This window comes from Carassius carassius, chromosome 20 (genome assembly GCF_963082965.1).
Source record: "Carassius carassius chromosome 20, fCarCar2.1, whole genome shotgun sequence".
Taxonomy (NCBI): domain Eukaryota; kingdom Metazoa; phylum Chordata; class Actinopteri; order Cypriniformes; family Cyprinidae; genus Carassius; species Carassius carassius.
The window spans coordinates 30,540,789-30,554,079 of record NC_081774.1 but is presented as its reverse complement, the minus strand read 5'-3'; the positions used below and the strand labels follow the sequence as shown (position 1 = coordinate 30,554,079).

At 39.6% G+C, this 13,291-nt stretch overlaps 2 protein-coding genes across 3 annotated transcripts in view; one reads left to right on the top strand and one right to left on the bottom strand.

The window, feature by feature from the left end:
* Positions 1–372: 372 nt before the first annotated feature.
* Positions 373–7,469, bottom strand: LOC132096854 (ubiquitin carboxyl-terminal hydrolase 14-like). The gene is made up of 16 exons (XM_059502501.1): positions 7,157–7,469; positions 5,820–5,965; positions 5,706–5,738; positions 4,424–4,528; positions 4,225–4,328; positions 4,080–4,138; positions 3,765–3,895; positions 3,579–3,659; positions 2,793–2,875; positions 2,519–2,633; positions 2,365–2,430; positions 2,157–2,249; positions 1,933–2,064; positions 1,779–1,839; positions 1,589–1,696; positions 373–598 (listed from the first exon to the last, which is right to left on the bottom strand). The coding sequence occupies exons 1-16, from the start codon at positions 7,170–7,172 to the stop codon at positions 462–464; spliced, it is 1,470 nt and encodes a 489-aa protein (XP_059358484.1). The 5' UTR covers positions 7,173–7,469; the 3' UTR covers positions 373–461.
* Positions 7,470–12,390: 4,921 nt separating this feature from the next.
* LOC132096853 (rho-associated protein kinase 1-like) overlaps positions 12,391–13,291 on the top strand; it is a 60,773-nt gene continuing 59,872 nt past the window's right edge. The window contains exon 1 of one of the 2 annotated variants that reach the window (XM_059502499.1): positions 12,391–13,265. In XM_059502499.1, coding sequence (XP_059358482.1) covers positions 13,167–13,265 — 99 coding nt within the window. In that variant the 5' untranslated portion in view covers positions 12,391–13,166. The remainder of the gene's footprint in view (positions 13,266–13,291) is intronic. The other variant, XM_059502500.1, reaches the window with a different exon arrangement.

The following is a 13,291-nucleotide window of genomic DNA, read 5'->3' as shown; positions in this document are numbered from 1 at the left end:
ATAAGTTTCAATCCACACACACACACACACAACATATCCTTGTAAATAAATAGCATTTCTTTTGGTGAGATGCCAGTATCACACAACCTCTTGATGCATTTAAGTCTGAAACCTGTGGCTAAGAACATCTTTATAAACCAAGTCACTACTTCTCCTGCGATGGGATACTGTTTGAGCATGAACACCTTTTCACAAGGCTTAAAAAGAAAATATATTCAATGCATATAGAAAACATTTATAAAACCATTTCTCCAAATCCAAACAAGCATCACGTCCAGCAATCTATCATCCAAAAAAGGGACGAAAGAAACCCACCCTTAAACATGCCGCTTGTGTGTTGATGCGTGAAGAGTTCAGGAAATATTATGGTCATGTTTTTAAGACACAAATTTATTTGCACATCTATACAGACAGTGCTCTGAAATGGCAATTATGGTTTAAGTTTCCTCTGTGAACCATTGTTACTCCAGTATCTCCAGACGCCGAGGGCCATACAGAAGGACGTATGCTATATGCCAATCACCACCACCAGACAGCTTCAAGATGTCCTCAGGGGTCACAATGCTGACCTTGTCATCATCAAACTTCACCCATTCATCTGTTCGGAGAGAGCGAGGGGGTCAATATCAGCAAGAATAGGAAAAACACCCTACAGCAGGTGTATCCAACCCTGAAAACACCTGCACCAGCTAATCAAGGTCTTCAAAGTTAGCACAAACTTAAGGGAAAGTTTAAAAATTTTATACATTTCCCACTAATTTCATAATTTTCTCATGTTTTTTTAGTAAGTAAATTAAGCTTAAATTTTTGAAACAAATCCCAAATAAAAGAAATCTCTTCATATTAACGAAGGCTTTGCCTGTGCCCCTTCCTTTTAAAATTAGAAACGACTGCTGCATTTTAATCACAATCCAAACAAAGATGCTGCTTGAGCAGTGTTTAACCTAAATTAGACTGCGACTGTCTGACTAGGTTTGTGAAAACTACACAAAACACATCTGAACTAAACAAAAACAGCTGATGGGCTGCAAGAGAATGCAAATTCAATCTCTTACAGCATGTGGTGCTTATAAACACTACTTTATAATGCATTAAATGGAGTTCAACCACTTTATGCTAAAATTAGTTTTTGACTACTTCTGGGAGTGCTCAAAACATTTCAGACCCCATATAGACCTGTATTTATAATTATCCAGTTGTGATCAGATCAATGAATAAATTCATCTTCATACCAGGTGTAAACAGCCTAAAAGAGTGATAGAGCCACAGCGAGCTGATTGCAAAATGCAAAAGTATCTAATTATTACCAATGCATTACATTTAAAAGTAACATTACCATGTTACTAGTAAAATAAGCATGCAATCAATAACCATTTACAGTATCAAACGCAAAAAAGCCTATGCATTTTAAAAATGATTCACACATAATAATCGGCAGGGATGCCAAGACCAATGCAGTTGGTGTGCCTCCTCGATTTTAAAACCCACGAGCCGCCACTGTTCATCCAATAACTTGATCTGCTCTTATTGAATGCATGAGTTCCATGAACACTGCTTAGACGTTTGAGAGACCTAGACAATACTTGACCTTCTTTCCTTTTAACCCAGCCGACGTAGTGGCCAGATGAACTGGATCGCCCCTGATGCGTCAGAACCGCTTGCAGATCGTAGTAACCACTGTTGTTGGAGCCCAAGTCTGCAGAGAAGAAAAAGCTCCCAGCTAATAAACTTTTCAGAACAGTGTTGAAATGGAAAAGAGCTTTGCGGTGAGCACTTACCGTCAGAAAAACAGAAAGGTTCATATTTGGTTTCCTTTGGCGCTCCAACCTTCTGATTCTCCTGTTAGATGAGAAATAAAACCAGTGTCGGTTATTTTACAGGCGGCTTTTCTAAATGCATGAAGCGTTCAGGATGACATCACAGGGCACTTGCTTTCAGCTGCTGCTGCATCTCTAGTTTCTTGTCTTCAACCTCCTTAAACTTTGACCTCACAGAAACCATCTTCTCCTGCAGTTCAGAAGTGCACAGCTCGTACACGTCCAGCATAAGAGGAAATTTTACATCCTAAACGCAACAACATTGAAAAATAAATCAATTTATAGATATTTTGGTTGACACGCTTTATATGCGGTCTCACTCCAGAGCAACTGACCTACCTTGAGGACTTTGGCATTCACTGACTCTTTTTCTTTGTAAAAGAACCGGACCATCTGAACCGTGAGGTATGCTGGGAGGCGGCTGATTTTGGACTTCAATGTAGAAACATAACAAATGACTCTTCATTTCAGCGTTGCACAGAGGAGGAAACACTTAAACAAACGAGCACTTCTCCAAACATGCCAGAAGTCAGAAGATAAAGCATACCGATTTGATATAGAGGGCATCTCTTTGTAAGGATGGGGAGAACTTTGTAATGTCCTCCTGTAGCCTCTAGATGTAATGAAGAAAAGGTAAAGATTAAGAGGGACTGTGAGCACTGATGGTACTTCCAGCTGTTTGTATGTGACGTCCCACTCACCAATCTGAGTCCAGTGGCGAGATATTTGACTTCCTGATTGATGAAGCAGCTAAGCTGCAGCTGGCTCTCTGTGCCTTTAGTCGGATCCTCTCCCTCTGACTCAGTGCACTTCATACTGGACACATGCAGGTTAAGGAACTTAAAATATTACACGTTCACATGCATGGAACTGGAGAAATCTCGGGTTTAACTGTACAGCCGTTTGCATTTGTACTGACATAGAAAGTATAAGAACACACTGCTGCAACTAATTGATTTGCACAACAGAGGATACGTTGTTTCAAATTCAACACCAAAATACTGATCGATGAAATTCTTCTTTTTTGAGGCGGCAGCGGCTCCACTATCACTGCCAGTCTGTTGATCGACCAGAGACATGCAGATGGAAGAAAATTATTACAATTATTGTCCAGAAAAATATGATAAAGAACTGCTTTTGTTGACATTAAATTCTTAGTGTTTCTGTTATGAAACCGTTATATAAAATAGGACTCGGGCTGGCAAAATGAGAGGTAAAAGAATTTAAAACGGTCAGTTTTGGTTGAATTTGAGTTTTCAGCACATGCATAAGACACGTCTTTCCGAGAGCGCACAATCTTGTAAGTTAAATTGTTGCAAAATATGTTGGTGTGAATCTCACCAAGACATAATCGATTAGGTCTTACATGATAGTTTAGTTCATGGTTGGGGAAACAGTAGGTCTCAATATAATCATATACTTTAAAAGAAAAGACGGAATCTCTCGCTGCTCTTGATTAAACTACTTTTATTCGCATCTTTGTTCTTATTTTTAATAACAAAGATAAAATTCTAATAGCTATAGAGTAATTAATAATGTAGAAGTTATTAAGAAAAGAATTAGAGGGACATACACAACGTTGCTTGGTGATTTTGCTCTGGAAAATGTCACTATTTTTCTAAAAAATCAAATGACTCTCGCTAGAGTTCAAACGGAGGTAGCTCAGACATTGGTATTTTAATGGAGAATGTGAAAAAACACATTTTTGCTCTTTTCGACTCATTTTGCCGGCACATTTAATATATAATAAAATAAGCTCACATCCAGTGGGGTTTCTGGTTCTTCAGGTTCTAATTTCTGCTGAAGGACCCTCATAATCTGAAGCCAACACTCATTGGCATCCTGGGTAAATAAAAATAAAAAAATTAAACTTTCCATTTTAACGGATAATATTTTGATTAAATGTATTCCAGTGAAAATATGTGATCAAACATATTCTGTCCTGACCTGCTGGAGGTACTGGCCCTGGTCTCCTTTTTCTGCAAACTGTGGGAAGGCCAAGTGCAGGAACTGCAGCAGGATGATGGGAGGAATACTTGATGAGGTCTTATCCATGGACTCGTACAAATCACGCATAGCTAAGTGAAGAATTCACCTGATCAGACAAGTGCTACATGATGTCCACAAAAACTTAGATTCAATATGACTACCCAGCTTTACTCTTCCGAATTCATTCAGGACCAACCGATCTTCACACCTTGATAAAAAGTCTGTATATAAATTTTGTAACCTCAAAACTAAGATACGATGAAAGTTCTTCACCTGCTGTGATGTATTGCGAAGGTGCATTAGCTCCAGAAGACCGCAAGGCACCAGAGTACCTACAGACGGAGGATCATCATCACAAAAAAGCAATGACGCATTACCCAAAATAAACATTTCTGAAATTTATATGAAAGACAGGTACCTCCTGAGAGCGTCTTTGAGCTCAGGCACAGAGCGTAGACACTGCACTGTTGCGTTCATGTAGCATGTGTTGCCCAGATTTGTCAATCCGCATGGCAACTCCATCTGAACGTGACGGAGATCGATCACAGCGATTAAAACTCATTTCTGTGATTTCTGCAAAATTATTAAAGTTGCAGATCATTCTTATCCAAACTCACCGCAGATGCAAGCTGCTCCTCTGTCATGTCCTCCACAAACATGGGTCTCACTACAGGCTCTTCAGGCAGGGCTTCAGCAGAGCCCATCATCAGAAGAGTCATCCCCTACATGAATCAAAACACCTGATTAGCTAAAGAAAACTCACATTTAGCATCAACATGTAAAATAATTTGCAACACACAGTTAATTGATAGTGTGATGCATTACTATGTATGAAATATGAGCAGAAATCCAAAGTACTGTCACAAAACTCTAGATGGTGCAATCCAAATATCAGCAGCCAATGAGCTCGCTGCTCAACATTCAAATAGTCAACTAGTGCTTGCTGTAGCAGTTCAGAAACCTCCACATTCCCCAGCTCCAACCGTAAAGATCACTTACTGGGTGATTTCATGTATGCTATATATGGGGGGTTTTCATATATGTGACAATAGGGCACAAAAGCAGCCATATGTAGCATGGGTATATTTGTAGCAATAGCCATAAATACATTGTATGGGTCATAATTATGGTGTGCAATGCTGTTGACGTATTTTAAGGAGGTTTTTTTTTTTTATCAGGACAGGTCAAGTTCACAGTTCAGTGTGCAAGCCTTTCAAAGCACTGGCAGTGAACGCAGATGGACATGTTCATCGCATGCACACTACCTAGTGAACACGGAGCGCTCAAATCAATAAATGGGAAGGAAATGGTTAGTATTTTAATGAATGCTGACATTGTAATAAAAGTGTTAAAAATAAATTGTATTGCAGAGACCATTTGTTGACCTTGTTATTTTGGGTTATCGTTAGAGTTCTTTATTTTCCATTTGTTTGGGTATATTGTATCATCCAGAATCTATCAATGGGGGCAGGCATCCACCACCAGTAGCAATATTTTTGGTGTTGAGGTGTTTTTGGAAGCAAATACTTGTAACTACTTGGAAAATAATATCAATACCATGTCTACACACTGGACGCATCACATCAAATTGCATATTTACTTTTAATGTGATGTGCCAGTTTTCATCAATGGGGCCAGATGAGATGGTGAATCGTTCCCACAGCAACAATGGTTTTAAATTAATTTTGTATATGGTACAAATACAACAAGGTTGGGTGAGTGTAGTCAATGTGCATTATAAGAACAGGTACATATATTAAGGACTAAAAAGTCATACTTTTGGAAAAACCCATTTGGAGCCTATCATGCAATTTTTAACCAATAACTGCTGAGTTCTGAATACAGGACAAAACTTAATTTTCAGATTCTTTCAGTAAGTAGATTTAGCCATATACTTACATTTTTCAACTTGATGTTGCCCCACTCGTCATCCTGGTGAACAAAAAAAGTTAAATACGTCAGACACCTGCAATAACAGAGGACAGCGAATTCTGATGCTTCCAGATACAGTACCTTCAGCGTTCCTCCTTTCACCATGACCTTCTGCCTCTCCGGCTGAACACCGGTTAGAGCGAAGAGCTGGGCTTTGAACAACATGGGCGGCTCCTCTGTGTTCAGCTCCACCGCATCAAACTTCTCCTTCCCCCATTTCACATTCACTATCATATTCCAAAAACAAGAAGGCACATCAATGACACAGCAAAATCACTCAGTAACACATATCTGCACATATCCCTGTCTCCACAGGACGGATAATTTTAGCGGTCCGCATCGAATGCACTCATCAGTTCAGTGCTGCATAATCTGAGCTGGGTGTGTCACGTGGACCCTGTTCCCCAGCAGTCAATCAACACAGTTATTAATCATTAACTTGTGGTGGCTTTTAACTAACTAGTTAACTGCAGAGAGGGAGAGTGTTTCCAATACAAGGTCTGGAGGAGAGCTGAAAATGTGCTTTATTTTTTCCACCTCTTTCGGAAAGTTGTGCAAACGTAATTTTAGATTTTTCTCATTTTGATACTTGAGCAAACTGGAATACAAAAAAACACATTTGCTGTAGTCTCTCATTCATCACGATACTAGTTTACCCATCTCTGATGAATTTTGCTTCTTAAAACGCTGAAATGTGAAAAGGGTCCATATATGGAAAAGACCAAATCCAAAAATTCCACCGTTTGAAAATTCCACCTTTTAACATTCTGCAAATCATCTTAGAACATGAAAGGAGGTAATGGAATAAAATTAGGGTGAGTAAATAATGACAAAATTGGCATTTTTGGGTGAACTATTAACACAACTGGCCAATGTAGTCTACACAAAAGACAAACTAACCACATGAGAGCCTTAGACTTTGGTCTACAAAAACGGGGGACAGAAATAAATATAGTTTTAACAGATCTATCACTGAAAATACATTAAAATGAACTAATAAATGTAGGACGCTAGACACTACAAGATATGATGCATCAAATTTAAAACCTTCGAGCTGTTCTGTACTCAATTTTGAATAAATATAGAATATACTGTCTGTTCATTAATACTTTGATTGAAAAGTGCCATTAGTTTTTTTTATAAAGTCAGAGCCGCCTAGCCGGGTATGATAACATGCTGCATCATGTCTGACCATTATATTTCACACCAGAAACATCCAGATGAAATAAACTGATCTGACGGCACAAAGCTTGCAATGAGATTTCTGCTTCTTGTTTAGCTTTCCCCTGTTTTAAAACAGAAACTATCACTTGAGGCCTGAAGCTAATGTCTAATGCTAACGACGCTGCCTCCTTTCAAGCATCTCTTTTCGTTTAAAGACTAATTATGATTTATGTAAAATCATACTGTAAACAGACCTGTAAATACGGGCATCTTTCGGTTTACTTGTCCTCTATTCAGCTCCACTCCAAAGGCTGGGTTAAAGTTGAGGTGAGGAAGATTTGAACGTCTTCTAACTTCATTCAAACAGCAGCCCACAATGACGCTGCAACTGCATGATGACGCGATCGATGACGCGATCGATGAGCTCGGCGAGCGACTACTACGACTGGAGCAACTCAGTGCGAAATCACTATGACGGAGGCTTGGGTTATAAATATTAATAAAGCTTCCAATACGTTGCTCGATGAAGGCCTTTTTTTAATTACATAATGTTGAATTTGCTTGGTTAACATCTAATGGCAAAGGCTTGGCAACTTAAAAACCAATCAATGCCTAATATGCTGCTTAGCCACTGGAGGGAGATAGTCAATAACCATTATGCGCCTAATTCAGAGCCAATCAATGTCGAGCTATTAATTAATCACATCATAAACTTCTGCTGTAATTCTACAGTAATACTGTGGTCGCTGCCTTCAATAATACACACCCTGGACAGGAGGCTAGTCCATCACATGGAATGAAATCAGTGTGTCAACATGTGAACATCATCTAATTTACCTCAGCAAAGTTTGCTGGTTTGAGCTCGTCCTTTGCTCAAGCTGGTCCTACGCTAGTTTGAGCTCGACCTTTGCTGGATTAAGATGGTCCTATGCTGGTTTGAGTTTGTCCTTTGCTGGTTTGAGCTCGTCCTTTGCTCAAGATGGTCCTACGCTAGTTTGAGCTCGTCCTTTGCTGGATTAAGATGGTCCTATGCTAGTTTGAGCTCGTCCTTTGCTGGATTAAGATGGCCCTATGCTGATTTTAGCCAGTCCTTTGCTGGTTTGAGCTCGTCCTTTGCTCAAGATGGTCCTACGCTAGTTTGAGCTCGTCCTTTGCTGGATTAAGATGGTCCTATGATAGTTTGAGCTCGTCCTTTGCTGGATTAAGATGGCCCTATGCTGGTTTGAGTTTGTCCTTTGCTGGATTAAGCTGGTCCTATGCTGATTTTAGCCAGTCCTTTGCTCAAGATGGTCCTACGCTAGTTTGATCTCGTCCTTTGCTAGTTTGAACTCGTCCTTTGCTGGTTTGAGCTGGTACTTTGCTGGTTTATGCTGGTCATTTGCCTGTCATGTGCTGTTCTTAAATTGGTCGGACCAGTTCAAAACAGCACATGACCAGCCAAGGAACAGGGGAGTTTCGTGCCCAGGGGAGTTTCAATTGAACAGGGAGTTTCTTGACATTGACCCTAATCATCCTGGGAGGAACCAATCTCAACATATTAAAGAGACATTTTTAGATGCACTTCATGACTGTGCTCGTTATTGCATCTGGGTTCTCCACCTTTGCCTGTGTTCAGCCCCCATGGCCTAGCTCAAACCCAAGACTTGACAATTGCTCTATTACTTTAAACTGCGATTTAAATCTAAGTTAGGACTTAACATTAAACTCACTGGTCAGGACGTTTAATTATAATTAAAAAACTACAATTAAAAATATGTGTCAGACTAAACAAAGACAGAAAAAGTGCGTGTGGTATCAGGTCTCAGAGAAGTATTTATTACAAATAAAAATGCATCAAACAATCTCCACTTCTGTCTGTGGTAGAGTTAGAAGGTACCATGCTGTCTCTAGGACATGAAATGATGAAGGTCGTAAACACATCTGTGTTTGGAAAAGAGGCTTCATGACATTGAAGAAGGACAAACAACACCTCTCACCAATGTTTTCCATCTCTACTGTGCTTGTCAAGGGCATGTGGGCAGAGATTAGATGGAGGCAGAAAGATTCCTCAGACCACGTCACTAACGCTAGCTATGAAGTTTGTTAGCTTGTTTTTTAACAATGACTGGAGAAAATCCGATTGTACCTGCATTTGTAAGGTCACCCACTGTCCGGTTATTTGAAAAGGTTAACTTTAAAGGTGTCATCTGATGCACACATTGATATGATTCTATAGGGTCTCAATTAAAAGTATGCAACATGGTTTGGTTAAAATTCCTCAATGATAGTGTAAAACAACACCATTTTTAGCCAAAAATAGCTTTGTCTACAGCAATCCGATTCATTGCATGTCGCTTTAAATGTTAATGAGCTCTACTGACCCCGCCCCTCTCTGCAGAGCCGCTCTCTGAGAGACGGTAAACTTTAGCCGCATTCATTGTGAAACTTGCTAACTAGCACATTATTAGAAAAGGCGATTTGCAAAGATTCATTGAAAAACCTTATACTCACTTATTCTATAGGTGAAGCTGGATCACGAATGATTTGTGCGAACATAGACGCATTTAGGTGTGCATTCCTTTCAGAAACAATTGTAATCCACTGCGTCTTCTGCGGCCTAGATTTAAATATCCAACAACAGAACACCTCAATCGCTTAGGGGTCATTTTTGTCTACGTCTGTGCTGGTGGTGAAACAATGGCAGACTTATCTGACAGGATTACCTCTGGCTGAGTGACTCTATAGAGAATACCTATAGAGAATCTATAGAGAAACCTAACATGTAAAGTAAAGACAAACTAACCGTGTCTATCTTGTCATTAAGATTTATATATATTTAAATTTCAACAGGCAACAATTTTTTACAGCTACATAAAAAAAAAGTTAAACATTCATTGTGATGATATATTATTGGAAGATGAATGCATCATGTATGGCCAAATAGTTATTTTAAAATATATACTTCACACATGCATACAGATATTATTTCATACAGGAAATAGAGATGCTTAAGAAATCTTCAGATGCGTGACACAAACCATAATTCAAAACAACAAAAGACTATATTTATGCTTTTCTGATAATTGTGCGTTGCAAACACAAGCATTTTTGATGATCGGTTCTGTCCAGCCTGCTCATTTTACCACGTTTAATTAACCACAGCTGTAGTCAGTTTTTGTCTGATGGTGGCAGCAGGTATGCATTAAAACTTTAAATTGGAGCATGTATTACATTGATTCTGGCACCCAACATCACAATAAGCTCCTGTAGCAAAATCTGTGCTGGCCATCTCCAGTTTTCGCTTTGTCTTGCCTCCAGCTATAGCGCTGTGATGTAACTGTGACAAACAGTAGGCCCTAAAAGGGTCTACAGGGGCGTCCTGGCACTTAGAATATTTGGTGCTTACATTCGCCTGGTCCAGCGCCCCAGCCATCTTCCAGGTGCTTCTGTGCTTACAGACATAATTAGTTTGTATTTGAACCAGCTATTCCTGAAGGCAGACAACTGTTACTTTCATGCCCAGCTGGTTCTGTTCTTGTTTCTGTACATTGAACGCCCATTATCCATTTCTTCAAGTTCAACACAAACATGAAGGATTATTATCAGTTTCAAATAAATACACTAGGCTATTGACAGTACGCACTGTTTATGGTACAAACCCGATTCCAAAAAAGTTGGGACACAGTACAAATTGTGAAAAAAACAGAATGATGTGGAAGTTGTGGAAGTGGAAATGTCAATATTTTATTCAGAATACAACATAGATGACTTATCAAATGTTTAAACTAAGAAAATTTATAATTCTAATGGAAAAATAAGCTGATTTAAAATTTCATGGCATCAACACATCTCAAAAAAGTTGGGACGAGGCCATATTTACCACTGTGTGGCATCCGCTCTTCTTTTTATAACAGTCTGCAAACGTCTGGGGACTGAGGAGACAAGTTGCTCAAGTTTAGGAATAGGAATGTTGTCCCATTCTTGTCTAATACAGGCTTCTAGTTGCTCAGCTGTCTTAGGTCTTCTTTGTCACATCTTCCTCTTGATGATGAGACAAATGTTTTCTATGGGTGAAAGATCTGGACTTCAGGCTGGCCATTTCATGACCCGGATCCTTCTTCTACGCAGCCATGATGTTGTAATTGATGCAGTATGTGGTCAGGCATTGTCATGTTGGAAAATGCAAGGTCTTCCTTGAAAGAGACGATGTCTGGATGGGAGCATGTGTTGTTCTAGAACTTGGATATACCTTTCAGCATTGATGGTGTCTTTCCAGATGTGTAAGCTGCCCATGCCACACGCACTCATGCAACCCCATACCATCAGAGATGCAGGCTTCTGAACTGAGCGCTGATAACAACTTGGGTTGTCCTTGTCCTCTTTAGTCCGGATGACATGGCTTCCCAGTTTTCCAAAAAGAACTTCACAATTTGATTCGTCTGTCCACAGAACAGTTTGCCACAGTCCATTTTATAAATGAGCCTTGGCTTCTTTTATTGACCTATAGAGTTTTAGCCGGCTACGGCGAATGGCACGGTGGATTGTGTTCACCGACAATGTTTTCTGGAAGTATTCCAGAGCCCATGTTGTGATTTCCATTACAGTATCATTCCTGTATTTGATGCAGTGCCGTCTAAGAGCCGAAGATCACGGGCATCCAGTATGGTTTTCCAGCCTTGACCCTTACGCACAGATATTGTTCCAAATTCTCTGAATCTTTGGATGATATTATGCACTGTAGATGATGATAACTTCAAAGTCTTTTTTTATAAATTTTTCTCTGAGAAACTCCTTTCTGATATTGCTCCACTATTTTTCGCTGCAGCATTGGGGGAATTGGTGATCCTCTGCCCATCTTGACTTCTGAGAGACACTGCCACTGCTCTTTTTATACCCAATCATGTTGCCAATTGACCTAATAAGTAGCAAATTGGTCCTCCAGCTGTTCCTTATATGTACATTTAACTTATCCGGCCTCTTATTGCTATCTATCCCAACTTTTTTGGAATGTGTAGCTCTCATGAAATCCAAAATTAGCCAATATTTGGCATGAAATTTCAAAATGTCTCACTTTCAACATTTGCTATGTTATCTATATTCTATTGTGAATAAAATTTAAAGAAAGAAAAAAAATAAAGGTTATGAGATTTGTAAACTATTACATTCCTTTTTTACTCACAATTTGTACAAGTGTCCCAACTTTTTTGGAAATGGGTTTGTGTTTGTTAATCTTGGTAAATATAATTTAAACATGTATTATTATATATTAAACAGTCCAATTATTTTCATTAGTCCAAGCAATATGAAAATTTAAATTTAAAGCATCCTTGATAAATAAAAGTATTAATTTTCATAAATGCTGCTTCTAAAACGACTGGCTCTAACGTTGAGAGAGAGGGAGAGAGAGAGAGAGAGAGAGAGAGAGAGAGAGAGAGAGAGAGAGAGAGAGAGAGAGAGAGAGAGAGAGCTCTGCGCATGCGCAGTTGGAACAGTTTCGAAGTTGACTCTGGGCTGTTTCAACAGGAAGGAAGGCGGACATGTTGGACAGGCAGAGGGAGAAAATCGGGCACCCAGTATTTTTTTTTTTGTATTTTTATTTATTAAATTTTTTAAAAATTGACTAGGAGCATCGTTAAAGCTCGATTTAACCGCATACTCAGAGCATCGTGGATTACATACTTGTTGGAAAAGTAAAAGCCGGCATGCGGACTAAGAGAGATTTATCACAGCGGGATTCGTAAAGGATCGTTTTAACCAGGGTCTTGTTTTAACTCATCGAAATTCGTGAGGCGAAGTTTGTTTTTCCGCCACTTCTCACTCTGCAGCTGTCAGACTCGCTTGGCCTGGCGAGCTTTTATGCTCCGAGGCCTGGGGAAACTTCACTTCATCTCACGACCGCATGTTAACTCTGCAGCATTTGTTTTATCGCTTCTTTTCGCGTGGATTGCTTATGTTTTAAAAGAGCCCTTTCCCTTCATATCTCCAGAAGCTAAATTAGCTTAGCGCGGTGTAATCTGTCGCCGCTGCTGTTTGTGTTTGCCAAGTTGTCATGGACTAATCCCACTCCTCGTCCTGTTGATGGTTTGTTTCGAAAATGTGGCTTTTTGTCATCTCTCGGTGTTACATACGATTCAACGAGATTGATATTAAGGCAATAAGACACAAAACGTTGCTTTGTTCAAACTAGTGCTCCTTGCTTAGTGAGGGCAGAGGAAGTTAGCGAGTTAATTTGCTAATCTTAGCCCGTAACTCGCACACGTCTGAATCAAATCAGTCTGATCAGTTATGAACATGTCTGCTGGAGAAAGTTTGACAGCTCGCTTCGAGAAGATCGATGCCATGCTGAAGGATCCCCGATCAGAGATCAACACAGACTGTCTGCTGGTGAGTGTGTTTGCTTTATGGTGCAC

Excerpts from the sequence above, each read along its gene's own strand:
- LOC132096854 (XM_059502501.1), bottom strand. Across the intron at positions 4,529-5,705 it reads GCAACATCAAGTTGAAAAAT|GGGATGACTCTTCTGATGAT; the intron begins GTAAGTATATGG and ends TGATTCATGTAG. Across the intron at positions 2,634-2,792 it reads GGTGTTGAATTTGAAACAAC|TATGAAGTGCACTGAGTCAG; the intron begins GTATCCTCTGTT and ends GCATGTGTCCAG.